Source organism: Mytilus galloprovincialis, chromosome 9 (genome assembly GCF_965363235.1).
Source record: "Mytilus galloprovincialis chromosome 9, xbMytGall1.hap1.1, whole genome shotgun sequence".
Taxonomy (NCBI): domain Eukaryota; kingdom Metazoa; phylum Mollusca; class Bivalvia; order Mytilida; family Mytilidae; genus Mytilus; species Mytilus galloprovincialis.
The window spans coordinates 72,834,273-72,853,031 of record NC_134846.1 but is presented as its reverse complement, the minus strand read 5'-3'; the positions used below and the strand labels follow the sequence as shown (position 1 = coordinate 72,853,031).

General features: G+C 30.5%; 1 protein-coding gene across 1 annotated transcript; it reads left to right on the top strand.

The window, feature by feature from the left end:
- The first annotated feature begins 226 nt into the window (after positions 1-226).
- Positions 227-13,517, top strand: LOC143045873 (multidrug resistance-associated protein 1-like). Its single transcript, XM_076218693.1, has 28 exons — positions 227-282; positions 671-847; positions 1,125-1,247; positions 1,436-1,564; positions 1,786-1,847; positions 2,185-2,316; positions 2,494-2,664; positions 2,913-3,090; positions 3,285-3,539; positions 3,733-3,798; positions 4,001-4,138; positions 4,295-4,441; positions 4,878-4,962; positions 5,275-5,341; positions 5,624-5,750; positions 5,918-6,094; positions 6,349-6,516; positions 6,819-7,172; positions 7,736-7,955; positions 8,129-8,439; positions 9,134-9,333; positions 9,525-9,651; positions 10,096-10,197; positions 10,435-10,581; positions 10,875-11,033; positions 11,272-11,438; positions 11,759-11,953; positions 12,797-13,517. The coding sequence occupies exons 1-28, from the start codon at positions 247-249 to the stop codon at positions 12,918-12,920; spliced, it is 4,344 nt and encodes a 1,447-aa protein (XP_076074808.1). The 5' UTR covers positions 227-246; the 3' UTR covers positions 12,921-13,517.
- The last annotated feature ends 5,242 nt before the right edge of the window (positions 13,518-18,759 follow it).

Below are 18,759 nucleotides of genomic sequence, written 5' to 3'. Positions count from 1 at the left end.
ATCCATATTATACTTAACTAATAATCGATAATATTAAATGGAATGAACGGGGTCACCAATGTAAACAGATCAATGTAAATAGCCGCGTATACATTTAAGTATCTCCCACATGGTCAGTCGGTTGGAAAAGGGGAATTTATAGTTTATTTTGAATTTCTATTGTTATAATCCTCAGCCTTTATAAAAGCTGATAAATTCTAGCCATGGCATATAACAAACTAGCAATCAAGACTTGTACATCTTAACATGGAAGACTCGATATATTGTGACAGATCATTTCTGGTGGGTTTACGGGTAAATCGGGAACGAATGCAACAAATAACTTCAAATTGTTAAAAATTTAAGATAATCAAATCATCAGATATGTCTAAAACTCTTCTTTTAATATTGAATTATTTTTTAAAGAAGAAAAAAATAATTTAGCTTTAAGTAAATCATTTCTATCTTTTTAAATTTCCGTTAAAGCTCTTGTGTTTTTGATGTTTTATTCAAATTTGGCTTATGATATACTACAGTACTGCTTACATCTGAACAATTGTTGGACATTGAAATTAATCCATGAATTAAAACTGCTTTGAGGTGCTACAATTTGCGTTTTTTCCCTACATAATGCAAATCTTTTTCTCATTATATCGTGTTTATCCATTAAAAGTATGCATTTATTATTCAGGCGTTACAGGAGAATATAAATACGACGCATACAGAAATGACAGAGAATTTACAAAAGACGACATGCCAATGGAACACGTTGGCAATTCTGTTGATGGGTGTTCCCTTATGCTTTTTCCAGATTACAAGTAGAACGAAGGACCAAAAATGTTCTAAAAGATTAGTCAATTTTAGAATTGTAAGTCTTTGTTTTGTAATTAAAGTCAAGCAAAACTCTAGTATGACTATCTGTACATGTTTTTATCTTATTTTATGATTCAACAATTTTCCGACTCTTCCTTGACGGTTTTCCAGTGTGATCTATTCAAGTTGTTTGAATTCAATTGCATAAAAATCAATTATTGAAATATTGGTAAAAACAAAGAGGCTAATAAAAATCGTATCTTTAATAAACGTTGAAACAGATAAAATATTCATATATGTTTAAGTGACTTATTATTTTATTCCGTTTTCAGATACTCACAGGACTGATCGCTCTTCTAACAACATGTTACCTGATGAAGAACATCCAGGACATGTTTGGAGAAAATGGCGCCGTTATTGGAACCTTTACATCAGTTATTGTTGAAATCGAGATGGTAGGTTGATAATATTTCACAATGTGACAGTTTTCTATAAAAAAGATTTGCCAAATAAAACACGGGCTCATTTTTAATCATAACTTATAACAATATATTCTAGTTCAGAAAGATACTTAAGTTTTGGTCAAATTAGAAATTATGATAAAAATATGTGGATGATTTTAATATAAAATTATATTTTTTAGAAATACATCACAAATGGAACTATGAATTGCATTTTATTTGCATTGCATGTGCTATTGGTACTAACGATACTGACGCAAACATACCTTCATCGTTCGACAACGAAAGAACAGAAATCCAAATTAGAAGAGGTAAGCTGAAAATAGATCTTCTGCATAGATATTTTTAAACTTCCATGCCAAGTACTCATATTCTTTATTCTTGAATTCCTTTATTTTCATTCTTGAAAAATCTCGCAAAAAACTAACAAAATTCACAATTCTATCTATTATATATTTCTTAATTTATGTAACAATCATGCAATATCATTTACAATAAGTATTTTGATGTATTTTATTTATTCATTTTATAGGAATCGACATCAGTGAGCAGCGAATCTTTATTTTCCAAGCTTACTTTTGGATATTGCACAAAGTAAGTGTATTAAAACCAAATTGACTTGTTGGAAGTAGATAAAATTATTTAAAATATATCAGAAGTTCAGAAAAATGCATTGATGTGATTTGATTTTTTTATGGTTTTGTCAAAATGTTCGGCAATTATAAGAGCACGTACTTTTTTACTCATAATTGGCATATAGTGTTCGAGTAGGAAGCGTTTTTTCGTAGGCTTGTGAGTTAGAATCTAAATGGTAAAAAAACAAAGCAATATGTAATCATATTATTTAATGTTGTCGCATTATACAAATGTTGTATATTCATGTAGTTTATATTTCGAGATGTAATTAATCAAACATTTGTTATACCAACAGACTTGTCATGAAAGGATACAGACAAAAATTAGACAAAAAAGATTTATTTCCATTGAATGAAGAGGAGACGTCAGCATGTGTTGTACCAAGATTTGAGAAATACTGGAATCAGGAAGTTGAATATATCAAAAGGTACGTTGTTTATCCTGTATCTCTTTGAGAAATTACCAGTTTGAAAATTAGTTTCTAGTTTTCACATCAGTTCTTAAAATATAAATTGTTATGAAGCTATAAAAGTTTTTTTAATAGGCAGTTCTGATGCATAATATTTGGTAATCCAATACATGTATTTCTATCTTAAATTTGCAGAAGTTGTGTTGTTTCAACAACAAAGAAGGCAGGCAAAGGCAATGAAGAATTAAAACAACAGCCACGACTTGTTAAATGTTTATTAACGGCGTTTGGACCATATGTACTAGGTGCTGCTATGTTGAATTTACTATCAAGTATTTTTGGATTGCTCACACCTTTTGTCCTTAGGTATGTATGAAAGATGGACGAAACTTATATTCTAATTACTTTTATATTAATTTCCTCTGAAACTTGTAACTTTGAATCAACGGTGAATCTTTTCAGTAGCTGCAATTAGCTAATGTGTATTTTCACATATCAGTGATATGCATTTCTGTATAAGTCTATAAAGCAATATATTTGTTCACATTTCATATACGGTGGCAACTAACGTTCAATCAACTAATCTTTTTTTAATTTTTTTTTGCATTTTGCAGATTATTAATTCAGTTTACTGAAGATCACACCAATGCCATGTGGAAAGGATACATGTACGCTATATTGATGTTTGGACTCACCATTGGCAAAACCATTTTTGAAACTCAACAGGGACTAAGAAATTGTAGCGGTGAAAGGCGTATGTGGATAGCAATTTCATCAGTCATATACAAAAAGGTAAATTCACTATATCTTTTGTCAAATTGGGAGTAAAGTCATATTCTTCTAAAAAATTGATAAATATCCAAGGGACTGATCAATATTAAGAGTAATAATTATATGGGAACGGTTTTAAGTGAAAGTAATGAATCATTATTTGTTAGATGAATTTCAAATTGCAAAAATATTCTTATATTCATTTTCTGTTTCAGACCCTTAGACTTTCCAACTCAGCAAAAAAGTCTTCAACATCAGGAGAAATAGTCAATCTGCTGTCTGTTGATGCTGGTAGAATTTCTACTTGTTTCCATAATATAAATTTCCTCTGGACTATACCGTTTATGTTCTGTTCCACGTTGTTCTTACTTTGGCAGACACTTGGCGTCTCGGCATTCATTGGACTTGGAATCGTAGTTGTTCTCATTCCATTCAACTCATATTTGGTTAAAAAAGGAAAAGATTTGCATGTAAGTTAAATAGTTTTTAACTTTTTCCTTTATTCTTAATCAACAATGTATTTTATCTCATGATATAAGCTCAAGTTAAATATATTTCCAATAAGGTGCTAATTCAATTTTGAAAAATTACAAAGACTAATTAAAATCATAATATCTGAATGATTAAATTTATAATTTATAATTATTTTAAATCTTTTTTCAGTTAGAGGTTATGGATTTGAAAGACAACAGAGTTAAAATGATGAATGAAGTTTTGAATGGTATTAAGGTGAGTTTTTTTCCATTTCGGCATGCATTCGACTTACGTTATGGAAATACAATATAAGATATATGATGTTTTATATTATAAATAAATAAAAGGGTTTAAATAAAGCTTGAATCGATTAAAAACAAAATGTTCCTATTAAACTAACCATAGTACGACTGTCTACACTAATCATTGTTGTTAATTGCTCAAATTTTTCTTGTAGGTATTGAAACTTTATGCCTGGGAGGATTCCTTTGAGAAACAAATATCAACGATACGTGACAAAGAAATGGGTGTCATCAGAAACCAAGCACTTGTTGGTACTTGTATGCATTTGGCATGGTGTTTGACGCCATTTTTGGTAAGCTTTCAAGTTAAATTCGAAAGAAAAATGAAAAAAGAATTTAAAAGATAATTAGAAATGTTTGTCAGTTTTTAAGATTAGTGTTGAAAGTAATTTTTAATAACAGTATAGCAGATGATCTTTGAATTAATTTGTTTTTCTGCATTTTATTAGGTTTCATTGGGGACATTTGCCATGTATGTTTTGATCGACCCTGAGAATGTGCTGACTGCTGAAAAAGCTTTTGTGGCGATGTCTTTATTTGGAATGCTTAGCTGGAATTTGAATGCATTGCCTCACATCGTAAATCACTACGTCCAGGTAATTATTTTATAATCAATTCACAAAATATTTGAAAATATAGAGCATGAAAATAAAATATTGTTTATCAGATTACAAATCCAACAGATTAACTATAACTATGAAAATCTAATTTTAAAATTGTTATTATACAAAACACTGAGCTTGTTATTTTACTTAAGATAAACATAGCGTGAATCTACTGTAACAAATAAAAATGGTATTTCGTAATTTATGATGACATAGACTATTTCCTTTTGGATGGTGCATAAAAACAAAGTGACTGCAATGTTTTAAGAAGCACGGATGATTAATTAAAAGTTTTGAGAATTCAAAATTACAATTTCTTTAAATGCCTTTTAAAAGTTCTAGAGTATACAGTTCTGATACTCTAAAGATTAAGATACTGAGAATCCTAGTAAATAGAATTTTAAGCATGGAACGTTATCAATTTTAGGCCAATGTTGCTTTGAAAAGAATCCAAGCATTTTTGAACAAGGAAGAACTAAATGAAGAAGCTGTGACAAGAAGCCATGACAACAGTAAGATCACTATGAAATATGAAATTTTAATTCCCCTGAAATTTATATTTTATGTATGAAAGTAGATTTAAAGATTTAATTTCATTTCCAATTTCAGCAATCAATGCCTCTTTTAACCTACACCATGTTGAACTTCCCACACATTTTTCGTTTATATCAATGGAATTTTTATCTTGCAAAAACAGATATATTTTGTTGGTGAATTTCAATATATGACAAAATAAATATAAATAATACACTATATTGGAATATTTCGATCAAAAACAGTTAGTCTTTTACCTTAATAAATAAATGTTATATTTTCTTCTGTAGAAAATGCAGTCACAGTTGACAGTGGAACATTTGCATGGAATAAAGAAGATGATTTTATGTTGAAAGAGTAAGTAGTTAATAGTAAATCAGTTTGCAAATTAATGAAGGTATTGACATTTGTTGCTTAACAGTATAGTTAATACACGTCATGATCAACTAAACAACTAAAAACAATTTGATTACGATATTTTATTTTACCGACCACTGTGTTATAAACATCTGATAAATACAAATACATAAGCCTTGCTTTTCTTACAAGACACAGCTTTTATATTTTCACTTTAGTTCCTATTCTTGTACTAGCTAGTTTAGTTCGTACATTATAATGTCAATTTATTTTGATTTTTAGCATCAATGTCCACATACCAGAAGGATCATTTGTTGCTATCGTAGGATCTGTTGGTTCAGGAAAGTCTTCCATGCTGTCAGCTATCTTAGGAGAAATGGGATCTATGTCTGGAAAGGTCAATCTGAAGGTTAGTTACATTTTAATATCTATTTCAAAGTCCGTCAACTTTTAAAATTCATCTTATAAGATTTATTCTAGAATCGCTTTTGTTTTCTTTCTCAAAGATTGTATATTAATTCTTCGTTCTTGGAATATTTACTTTGATGTATTATTACACTTATATTCTTATTATAGGGTTCAGTGGCCTATGTTTCTCAACAAGCCTGGATTAGAAATGCATCACTACAGAATAATATTTTGTTTGGAAAAGGCATGGATAAAAGTGAATACAACGATATCATCAATGCAACAGCACTTCGCACTGATTTGGATATGTTGTCTGGTGGTGATCAGACAGAAATAGGTGAAAAGGTTCGTATAAATTCCTTTATATTGTAACTGTTGACATTTAAAAGCTATGAAGAAATGTTCAATGAAACCCAAGTATGTTTCTAATTAAGACTGGAAAAACTATAAATTGCAATATCAGTAAAAGACAAAACTTTTAAGGACAATGATATATAAAAAAAGAATTAAATATCTTAGATATTGAAATAAGTATTTATCAAATTTCTATATGTATTATATCTATATTATATAATTTGGTTTTTTTTTCTATTCTTTAGGGCATTAATTTAAGTGGTGGACAAAAACAGAGAGTAAGTTTAGCCCGGGCATTGTATCAGGATGCAGATATTTATCTACTTGATGATCCCCTTAGTGCTGTAGATGCTCACGTTGGCAAACATATATTTGATGAAGTACTTGACAAGAAAGGAAAACTGGGAAAGAAGGTACTTTGACATTAACTTTAATAAAATTATACAATTGCTGGAAAATGTTTATCATCGAATGTGCTGTATAATTTTGTTTGGTTGTTTGTTTTGAACTGTGAACCTGCTCGTTTAAGCTTTCCTTTATTTTCCGATAAAGATAAATAACGATTAGAACCGAGATGTCTTTAGTGTTGTAAAAATATCAAAGTTTCCATAGACCTTAGACAAATAACATCAAAGCTACAGGGAAATAGTGTATTGACATCAAGCGAAGTCTTAAAATTAGTATTGGTTTAATTTACTTTTGTTTCGATTTTCAGACAAGAATTTTGGTAACAAATGGTGTTAGTTTTTTACCCAAAACAGATATGATAATCACAATGGTAGATGGTAAAATCGGAGAAATGGGAACCTTTAAAGAACTAATTGACCATAAAGGAGCATTTGCCGAATTTCTTGACAATTATATGATTAACAAAGGAAGTGACAAGGAAGAAACACTATCAGAGAGGGACGAGACTTCTTGTTTATCTGAAACAAAAGATGAAAATTCCAACATTGTGAAGGCAAAAGATGAAAATTCCAAGACTGTGAAAACAAAAGATGACATTAAAGAAACAGATAATAAAACCGTTGATAAAATAATTGATGATGAATCCAATGAATCAGGAAAGGTAATACAATTTAAATATTTGGTTTTATTGTGATGTGAATGCATACAAGGAATCATTAACATATAAATATTGGTTGTATTGATAATGCACACATTCCAAAATGATAGTATGAATATAATAGTATATCAATTACTTATAAAAAAGAAGATGTGGTATGATTGCCAATGATACAACTCTACACAAGAGGCCAAAATGACACAGAAATTAACAATTATAGGTAACCGTACGGCCTTCAACAATGAGCAAAGCCCATACCGCATAGTCGCCTATAAAATGCCCCGAAATTACAATGTAAAACAATTCAAACGAGAAAACTCACGGCCTTATTTTTATAAAAAATGAACGGAAAACAAACTTATTTGCTGTAAATGATCTGTCATAACTTCTTAACAAAGTGTTGTCTTTTTTGGTATCTTATCCCTCCCTCTTTTATCCAGAAAATACCAGTTAACTTGTTTTGTTTCCGATTGGAATTAAATATGGAAATAAGTTTTGTATGCAATCAATTTGATATCCATAAACTAACGAAAGCAAATATATATCATTTTTTTAACGATTTTCAGGCTAGAAGTGCAGTGATGTCGTTCTACATGAGTGCCATTGGTGTTCCACTTAGTGTTTTTATCGTTATATTCAATATAGCATTTGAAATACTAAGTCGGTCTTCTGATGTGTGGATTAGCCAATGGACGAGTGACAACAAAACTCACATCAATGGGACTGTTGATACAACACAGAGAAATATGCGTCTTGGTGTCTATGCTGGAATCGGAGCATTACAAGGTAATAATAGTTTCATTTATTTTTCCAAAACCTATACTCCTTTTTTCGGAGCTCTTTTTCAGAAATCCTTATTCTGGATAAATATTTTTTGAATATTAATGTTTTAATTGGTTAGTTGTAAAATAATTAACATTAAATTCGTCTTTAACATAGATTTGTGACTTTTTCTTTAGGTTTTGTTTTACTACTAGTTGGATATGGTGTCAGTACTGCAAGAATGAATGCATCAAGAAAACTTCATAAAAATCTTCTAAGAAACATTCTACGTTCACCAATGACCTTTTTCGACACAACACCAGTAGGCAGAATAGTGAATCGCTTTTCCAATGACGTTGCCAGAATAGATAACGAAATCATCTACCAATTCAAAGACTGTATTATCAGCGCTGCTGTAGTCATCTGTAATTCCGTGATAATATGTATTGGAACACCACAGTTTCTTTGCATTCTTTTGCCAATAACAATCCTTTACTTCATACTTCAGGTAAATTATCATTAACTACCATTTTTAATCCTTGAGAGATGTTGCTTTAAATAATTCAAACGTTTTGGTGGGGTCAAATTTTAAGGTTTTTCAATTCAGCATTTTGGTCTTCCATTTTAATTTTCACTGCAAAAGGAGCCAGTTGAATTTAATTCATATATAGATAGAAGAAGATGTGGTATGAGTGGCAATGACACAACCCTCCATCCAAGTCACAATTCATAAAAGTAAACAATTATAGGTGAAAGTAGGGCCTTTAACACAATGCGAGCAGCAAAATATCAAGGGCACAAAACAAATGACTAGTGTAAAACCCATTCAAACAGGAAAACCAACGATATAATCTATATATAAAAAAATTTGAAACGAGAACCACATATGAACCACACAAACAAACGACAACCACTGAACAATATGTTCCGGACTTAGGACAGGTGAAAACAAATCCAACGGGTTTAAACGTTTTAACAGGCGCCAACCATCATCCTAACTTGATATAGAGGTGTAACATTACATTATAAACAGACACACTATAATATATCATCCTAACTTGATGTAGAGGTGTAACATTACAATATAAACAGACACACTATAAGATATCATCCTAACTTGATGTAGAGGTGTAACATTACAATATAAACAGACACACTATAAGATATCAATTATCATGTTGATTTTGTTTATAATTTTGTAGAGATTCTATACAGTAACTTCGACACAGCTGAGACGTTTTGAGACATCTGCAAATTCTCCTATTTACTCCCAATTTGCTGAAACTATTTCTGGAACATCAACCATCAGAGCTTACAATGAACAAGGAAGATTTATTGATGAATCAGCAGAACGTATTGATGCACATAAAACTGCTCAAAATTCCGCAGGAGTTGTAAGCCGGTAAGGATCTAATAACCTTTTTTTTTATATTTCAATTGTGTTTGAAACTCTATATCTATATAAACAAAAACCAACAACCATCAAAACTCTTAAGGAAATGGTAGAGGAAATTATTAAACAAAAGAGAAATTGACTTCTTGTGACCAGTCAACTACAAACATATTTCTTATATATTACTTCACTTTTTACAGATGGCTATCGATTCGACTTCAGTTTATGGGAGCACTTATTTTATTGTTTGTGTGTATATTTGCTGTGCTTGAAAAAGCTACTCTGTCTGCAGGAATAGTAGGACTTGTTATTACATATGCTTTAGAGGTAGGTTGTATTTAAGACAGATTCTTATATATCTTTTGAATAGTTTGTTATATACAATTTCTTATGCTAAGTTAAAAGGATAATTTTTATACAGTAGATTTTCAATAGCTGCATTATCTGAAATTTTAATTTGTAAACGTGTTTTCTCACTCGTATTATGTCCTCAGTGAATTTTGATTTTAAATTTTGACATTCAATAAAGTATTTTCTACCCGATATTAGCTTCTCCACATCGCAATGGAATACAGGTGATTTCCAGTGCAAAACATGGATAAAAAGTGCAGAAGACTAATCTGTAGCGAAGGATTTTTGACAATTGATAAAACATTGTTAAAAAGAGCCGTATAATACCAAAGGAACATTTAAAACTAAATACGATCAAATGCATAAAATCGATATCTATCTTTTTTTCTGACGTCTTTAAAATATATAATTTTGTTTCAGATAACCGGATGTTTGCAATGGGTTGTACGAGTAATATCTGATTTAGAAAATAACACAGTATCGATCGAAAAGATCCAGGAATATACAGAAACTCCAACTGAGGTATATATTTTAACCTTCGTTGATCTATTTTTTTTATGTTTTTACATATTTTTTTTTAAATTAGTTAGATAAACTATCAATTAGAAATCAAAAATTAATATTCATGTAATAGATGCTAGTAAGCTAGTATTCTCAAAGTTGTTTTTTACAATTTTATTCGTATCATTTGGTGGCTTGCACTTAAGAATCCCTTCAAATGAAGAAAAAAATTAATTAGTTCTTTTACACTAATTATAGGCTGCATGGGAAATTCCAGAAAAGCAACCTAGTTCAAGCTGGCCAGAGATAGGATGCATAGAATTCCAAGATTATGGCGTAAGATATAGGGAAGGCCTAGACTTGGTGCTGAAGGGAATCACATGTAAAATACAACCAAATGAAAAGGTAATTTGTCCCTATTTACTTTAATTTTTGGTTTGCATATGGTTGAATTGGGACTTTGAAAATTCATCAATGAGACAGCTGCCCGAAAACAAATTAAAAAAAAACAAAACATATATTTAATTCGCCTTAACGTAATGCCTTTACAAATATACAGGTGTCCATCAATATGTATCTAGTCAATAACTAAATGATTTTGTTTTATGATGGAGATTCTTTTCATAATTTATATACAATATTATACCAGAAAATTAACAAATATCATATGATGCTTATGTATTTCTATCTTTTTATAGATTGGTATAGTTGGCAGAACTGGTGCTGGGAAGTCATCTTTAACCATGGCTTTGTTTAGAATCCTTGAAAAAGCTAAAGGGAAGATAATCATTGATGGAATTGATATATCAACTATCGGTCTTCATGATTTGAGATCTAAAATTACTATTATACCACAGGTACATATTCAAACCTTCTTTGGTACAATTTGGTTCAGTAAAATAAACTTGTTGACAGTAAATAGATTCAAATGAATGTAGAATGTTAGAAAACGCGGCTTCAAAGATCCTTCCACCTTTTAAAGAAGAAAAATGAGTTACAGTTACTATACAAACTATAAATGTTTAATGTTTTATTAACCTGTTAATGTTTTATGCAATAATATTTTTCCTAAAATAAAATATAATTTTCTTGTAGGATCCTGTCTTGTTTTCCGGGACCATGAGAATGAATTTAGATCCATTTGAGGAGTACAGTAACAAAGAGATATGGAAGGCTTTAGAACATGCTCATCTAAAGAAATTTGTTGATGGTTTGGACGAAGGATTAGACTTCAAGTGTTCTGAAGGAGGAGAAAATTTTAGGTAATTATTCTAACGCAATACAATAAAGTTTTGTTTGAATATGTATTTTGAATGAATGGTACATCACATATTCATAGACATTATAAAAGGTTAAAATCATAATTGAATGCGATATTTACAGTAGGGGTAAATGAAAGTTAGAATAGTCAGATAGATTATGAACGTTTTAATGACTGATTAGTTGTTCATTAACGGTATCATATGCACTAACGAAACATGAAAACCATATATAAAAACAATATGAAATAACTTCTTTCTAATTCAATTATTTAAAAAAAGAAAAAATAAGATCGTGAAACTAAATTCGAATTTGTTTTCAGTGTTGGACAAAGACAGCTTATGTGCCTTGCCAGAGCGCTGTTAAGGAAGACTAAGATATTGGTATTAGACGAGGCTACAGCAGCTGTAGATTTAGAAACAGACGATTTAATACAGAATACTATTAGAACAGAGTTTTCAGATTGTACAATCCTTACAATAGCACACAGACTCAACACAATCATGGACTACACAAGGTAAACATTGATAATTGATGAGCACAATACGTGTTAACACATTGTAATTATTCATCTAACTCAATACATAAAACAAAGGAAACATTATCGTTGTTACTGAAAACTACGCAAATTTGATTTAATAAACCAGATTGCTCGATTAATATACAGTAGCAAACATTGCATGCATATTAAGAATGAGAACGAATTAGCAATTAAATTATAGATTTTTTCTGCATGAAAGATTGAATGGTGTCAATATTTGGACGGTTATTTAAAAACAACTAGGGACATAGATACTACCCTGGTACACTGATGTCCCATAATGACAATTAGACATTAAGCATGCAGTAAGCGGGAAACCCATCTTGTTCGAGACATTTTCCACTGGACGTGGCTACATGTTTATATATTCCACACAGTCAAACGATATCTGTTTACATGTTGGGGCCTATCATTGTTGACTTTACGATTTAGGTTTTGCTGATTTGGTCTCTTGCAGTATATTAAATACACGGCCGTACGGTGACCTATAGTTGTTAATGTCTGTGTAACTTTGGTCTCTTGTGGATAGTTGTCTAATTGGTAATCATACCACATCTTCTTTTTTATAGTCATTTAGACTACTAGTATGATGAATATTTGTCTCAAAAGCAAACATACCACATCTCGTTATTTGTTTATGAAGGACCGGAATAATCTGCAAAGGATACATGAGGTGTATTATTCAATTTATTGTTGAAAAAAATGGCAATATTTTAAAGGGGTAATTATTGAATTGAAGTTTCGAGAAATATAAGTCACATGAGAGATAATATCTTTATAATTATAACAACCAAATATTATATCATTTTTCCCCTTCAGAATAATGGTCCTTGATGCTGGAAATATAAGTGAATTTGACACACCATCAAACCTATTAGATAACTGTGAAAGTATGTTTTATGGAATGGCTAAAGATGCAGGATTGGTTAAAAGCAACGAATAAAGATACACATCGATTAAAACATACTTTGTGACTTGACTAAAGAGAACATATTTTGGTGGAGATAATCATGAACAGAGTATTTCACTTGAGAGAGAAATGGACCATCTGATCACGTATCTGTTTCCGACCAAGCCAAGGAAAGGAGAACAGTAATTAAATAAGGAAACATTCCTGTATGCTAATGCATTTTCTTGCCATTATTGCAATAGATGAAACTTTCCATAAGGAGAATCAAAATTATTCACACATATCAATCATCGTTTTCATAATCATTGATTCTGATAATAGTTATTTCATTTATATCGTACAATTTCATTCTGAATATATCCATGAGATCTTTTCTATTTAGAATTTGGAGTTATTCTCTAGTGCAATATAGATTATCCTTTTTTTTATTTCAATGTATAACTTATATTTCATTTTTTTTGCAATATTTCTTTTTTTAACATTTGTTATTTTTATTTGTTATACTTTATCTCAATATTTCTAGCTGGCATTTTATCGGGTATCTACCTTATTGTTATTTTCATTGTTGAATCTGTTTTTATGAATTTTTACATTTTGAAATTAGTTTGTTTTAATAAACATGTGAAGATAGATGGTTTGTTTTAATTTTGTTGAATTATGTTTGCCTCTAATTATCAAACTGTTCACTTGCCCTTTTCAAAAGGTAGCAGTAGTAAAATGGTATGGCATCTTAGATCATTCCCTTCCCAAATTTAGGAGATAAATCGGTGTAGAGAGAGAGAGAGAGAGAGTAACATTAACAGTCTCCATAATTTTACAATTTGGAGAATTATGTTCCAATTAGCTATCGACAAAGTCATAATGGCACCCGAAACCTTTTTGTAGTTTGGAGCAGATTTTTTTTGTAGTTTGGAGCAGATTTTATTATATTGATTGTGTTTCCTTGAAGATATCGATGAGAAACAATGTGAACAATGAACATTCAACATACGCAGATGATGCAGGTATATTGCTTCATAGCAAAGTAAGGATTGACTATTTAAAAAAAAATATATAGAAATGTGTCTCAAGTACCTTTTAATGTCTGCAAGCACTAGTATAATGTAGATTCTATTGTTTCAGCAGTGTGACATTTATCGTCTGAGACTACGATGCCGTTATAGTAGTCTTAGCTAGAATATTTTGCCACAACATTCACAATATATATAAGAAGATGTGATATGAGTTCCAATGATACAACTTGCCATCAAAGTCACAATTAGTAACAAGTAAACCATTATAGGTCAAAGAACCTTGTTCAACACGGAATATGTCTCGATTGAGTAGATGAGTGGATGGACCTTCACCAAAAACGTTAAAACCTAAACATTTGAAAGTTAGAGATGTATAAACAGGAAGAAACATTTGAAAGCCATTTGTCCGAAAGAGACTATGACATAAAAAGAACATGTCAACTTTGCCTGATTGAGTTGGAACCTTAGTATCTAAAACTTGTGTAGTGTCAATATCAGTCGTTCTTATTCATAGAAACACCGTATGAGTTTTTGTTAAAGGTGTAATTCAATTACACTGATCACTAACCTATTTAAGCAGATGTTCTGAGATCAAACCACGCTTTTGGCAAGATATGTTCGACTCCGATATTATTGACAAAAAATGTCGTACAGCTAAGGGTCTGTTTTATTCATTGCCGAAGTCTGTACGGTGCATATAGTTGATTACATCCACGCCATTTGAAATTCATTGTATAGTTTTGTAATATGCTATCGTACCACAATTTCTTACTTTAGAACGATTACCCATTTTTCTGCATCATGTTGGTTGTTTTCTTTGGGTATTCCGGCATCCTGCATGTTGCAATGATTAGGACAAGGTCACTGAAAGTGGTTTTTATCACCAACAAAAACAACAGATTAATCACTTTAACCCTTTTATTTTGGACGTCACACTTTTTTTCTTTAACGAATGTAATATACCTGACTGAGGTTTGGGGGACTAAAGAAAAGTATATTTATTGTAAATAAAACGACGAGCTTTCAAATTATGATCTTTTTATTTTGGATTCAAATGTCAAAAGAGGCTAATACATCTAATCATCACAACAATCATGGTTAAGACAAAACAGTTCTGAAAAATACTATAAAATTTACTGATTTAAGAATTTGAATTATTAGGATTTCTTTGACAAATATTTGACCTTTAGATATACGACATAGGAGTGTCGGATGACAAAGGATTTATTTCATTTATTTACTAAGGCTTTTATACCTCAGGCATATATATTCTTAGCTGTATTTGGCAAAACTTTTAGGAATTTTGGTCCTCAATGCTCTTCAACTTCGTACTTTATTTGGCCTTTTTAACTTTTTTGGATTCGAGCGTCACTGATGAGTCTTTTGTAGACGAAACGCGCGTCTGGCGTATATACTAAATTTAGTCCTGGTATCTATGATGAGTTTATTCTAATGTGAACTATTGATCCCAAACATGGTATTCCGTTCCATCAATTGCAATAGTTTCCATTTTCAATTAGAAAACAGTATAAGATATATAAAAAAAAATATAACTGTAATGAGCCATTTATAGTATCTTTACCTTATCTTACCCAAGGCACATAAAACAAGTAGTCTAGTGGCAAGGAAATATCCTTTACGTAAATATCTAACTACCGATTCTAATTTGATATTTTAAACTTAACGTGTCGGAAATAAATTACTGGGTTCAAATATTTCCACTATACAATATTGTATTGTACAATAGTTTTAAATAATATTTTAAAAAGACATGACCACATTAAACCTCAATTATCAATATAGAGTATCAAAGTATATGTATTGTATATTGAAATATAAATCAAATCATTGCAACCTTGGAATAATTAGACAATTATCTATCTAATGATACACCAACTGTATTTCGTTTTGGCGTTACTTACAACACTTTTTAAACAGTAACAAAGTTTAGATCTTGTGCATGACAATATGAGTCGAAAACAACGAATATTACCTCAAGTGAATAAAAAGGAAAGAATTTTGTTAATTAAAGGTAGTGAATACATTGTGAAATCAACAAATACAGAAAGAAACTTGAAGCAGCCATCTGTTTTCGGTACAGTGTCATGTGAGAAGGCGACAGAAACAGCTAATAGATTAAGTATGCCTCGTGTTTCCTACGATGAAATACGACATATTATTGAGAAAAGAAAGAGAAGGGAAATGATGGAGAAGTTCCAGAAAGAGCAACGTAGCTCTGAAACGAAGAAAAAACCGGAAATTAGATTGATTCCGAAAGAACATTCATTTGAAGAACAAAGAATACACATAGAAAGGGCTAATAAACCAACAGTGTCTAGCTTAATTCGTCTTCAATTATACCGTGAGGACAAATACGGCACAGATCTTATGCCGGATATAGTGAAAGCTTGTGATAGATCAACACTCCATCCTTCACAGAGGTATTATCCATTAGCATATAAAGACTGGTGTCAAGTGAACAATGTGATCGGAGAGAGAACTAATATTATGGATGTAAACAACAGGAGAATAAATTCAAGACCCCAATGGTTTTGGAGGTTAAACGGAAGTAAGATGATAACACATGATGCCAATGTATTAGATGAGGAAACTTTTACGTAAATATAGCTTTAAAGATTAAAACACAAAGCTTCTAATATTAAAGGATTATCTTTACTTATCGATTTCTTATCTATATGTATCATATAATTCAAGATGACGAAATATTGACCATGTAAACGAACAATATAAATTAGCACAATATTAACCTAGACTTAATGATCCTTAAGGTAGATCATAAGTATAGACTTTTTGAGACAGAATTTGCCAAAATGAAGATTTTACTATGCTTTTTTCAAAAGTATAATAAAAAGTATGGGTCACCGTGCTATTTTTCAAGCTATGAGTCATTAAAAATTGCCTAAATTTGGTTATATTGTTAATGAAAAAACATAATTGTGTGCATAAAAAAAATTCTATGAGATTGAATTTTGAAATAAATTGTGAGAAGATATGTTTTATTGTATGTTTTAAGAAAATAAAGAGAAAAATGGTGTCACTGAAATTGTTTTCTTGCTATAAGTAAAAAAAATTTAAAAATCCTATTAGTCCAGTTTATTTTTTTTTTTCATTAAAGAGTTATCTCCCCTTAACTGTCTCATTTGAAAAAATGATTCTAAAAACAAACAAAAAAAGATATTTGTTTAAATATTTTGAAAAATACAATAAATCACCAAGTTTTCTCTATATAAATAAACAGTCTGACTATTAAATTGCAAATCTGATTCCAAATTTGCAGATTTGGGCAAATAACTAAACCAATTTTGTACTGTTATATCACAATCCAAGATGGCGGTATACCATGAATCTACCTTAAGTAACGGTTGAAGGTAGCATGAATTTGGAAACGCATATTTTTCACAGGCGTTTCTTTATTTGTTTTGAAAGAAGTTGCATTAAAAAGAATAATAGATCTAGCCATCTCTGTTTCGATATGAATTTAATTGTGATTAGTTAAGCCGAACTGACAATTTTTACAAAGATTTTTTTATTGGAAGGGAAACAAAGAATTAATGCTTTGTGCATTTATTTCTGAAACATCTGTGTTTTTGAGAAGTCTAACTATATTTAGATAGATCTGTAAACTATATATATAAATACCATAAAAAAAAACCAATACGTTTATCAGCTCATAATCTAATTTAGCATAGAACATGCATACATTGTAGTAATGTTGATAAAATTCATATATCATGTACACACTAAAACACTAGATCTATTGAAGATGAACACCACTTTATATTTGAATGTAAAAATTATACACAAATCCGAAAGAAATATAAAAAGAATTAACGGAGAAATCCATCTGCATACAAACTTATCCAGTCGTTATCTGTTAGAAATGTTATAGAATAAAATGATTTGAGACTATTTTTAAAATCAGCTGAAAAACTTAGAATATGATTGTATGTGTATAGTATAAGTGTTTTCACATACTGTGTTATTACATTATACCATTCTCAGATTGTACTTTGTATTATGTGTTATTTATTATTTTATTTTCAATTTTGTATTTATATATTGTGTAACTTGAAGAATATATTGTTAAAATAATTGCTATTGGTGGATATCAAATTATTAGCATGACATGCATGTATTATCCTGTATTTATTTAGAATAAAGTATTATCATATAGCAGATATCGATAATTAATAACATTATTATTTAGTCTACTAGAGTATTTAGTGAACACGTATCATTGTATTGTTTGCACTAATATAAAGATTTCAGTCTGAAACGGTCATTGTAGTCTGATCAACTGAATCGACTGAATTTAACACGAGAGCAAAACCGTCAAGACTTCTACAGACTTTCAGACATCGTTGCGATCGATAATACCATTAGGTAATTCAATCCGTTAGGTAAAATTGAGAAAAGAAATGGGGAATGTGTCAAAGCGACAACAACCTGACCATAGAGCAGACAACAGCCGAAGGCCACCAATGGGTCTTCAATGTAGCGAGAATTCCCGCACCCGTAGGTGTCCTTCAGCTGGGCCCTAAAAATATGTATATAAGTACAGTGATAATGGACGTCATACTAAACTCTGAATTATACACAAGAAACTAAAATTAAAAATCATACAAGACTAACAAAGGCCAGAGGCTCCTGACTTGGGACAGGCGCAAAATTGCGGCGGGGTTAAACATGTTTATAAGATCTCAACCCTCCCCCTATACCTCTAGCCAATGTAGAAAAGTAAACGCATAACAATACGCACATTAAAATTCAGTTCAAGGTAGCACGGTAGTATTTGCATTCCAGAATTTAGGTTGATATTTTGTGTACCCTACTTAAGT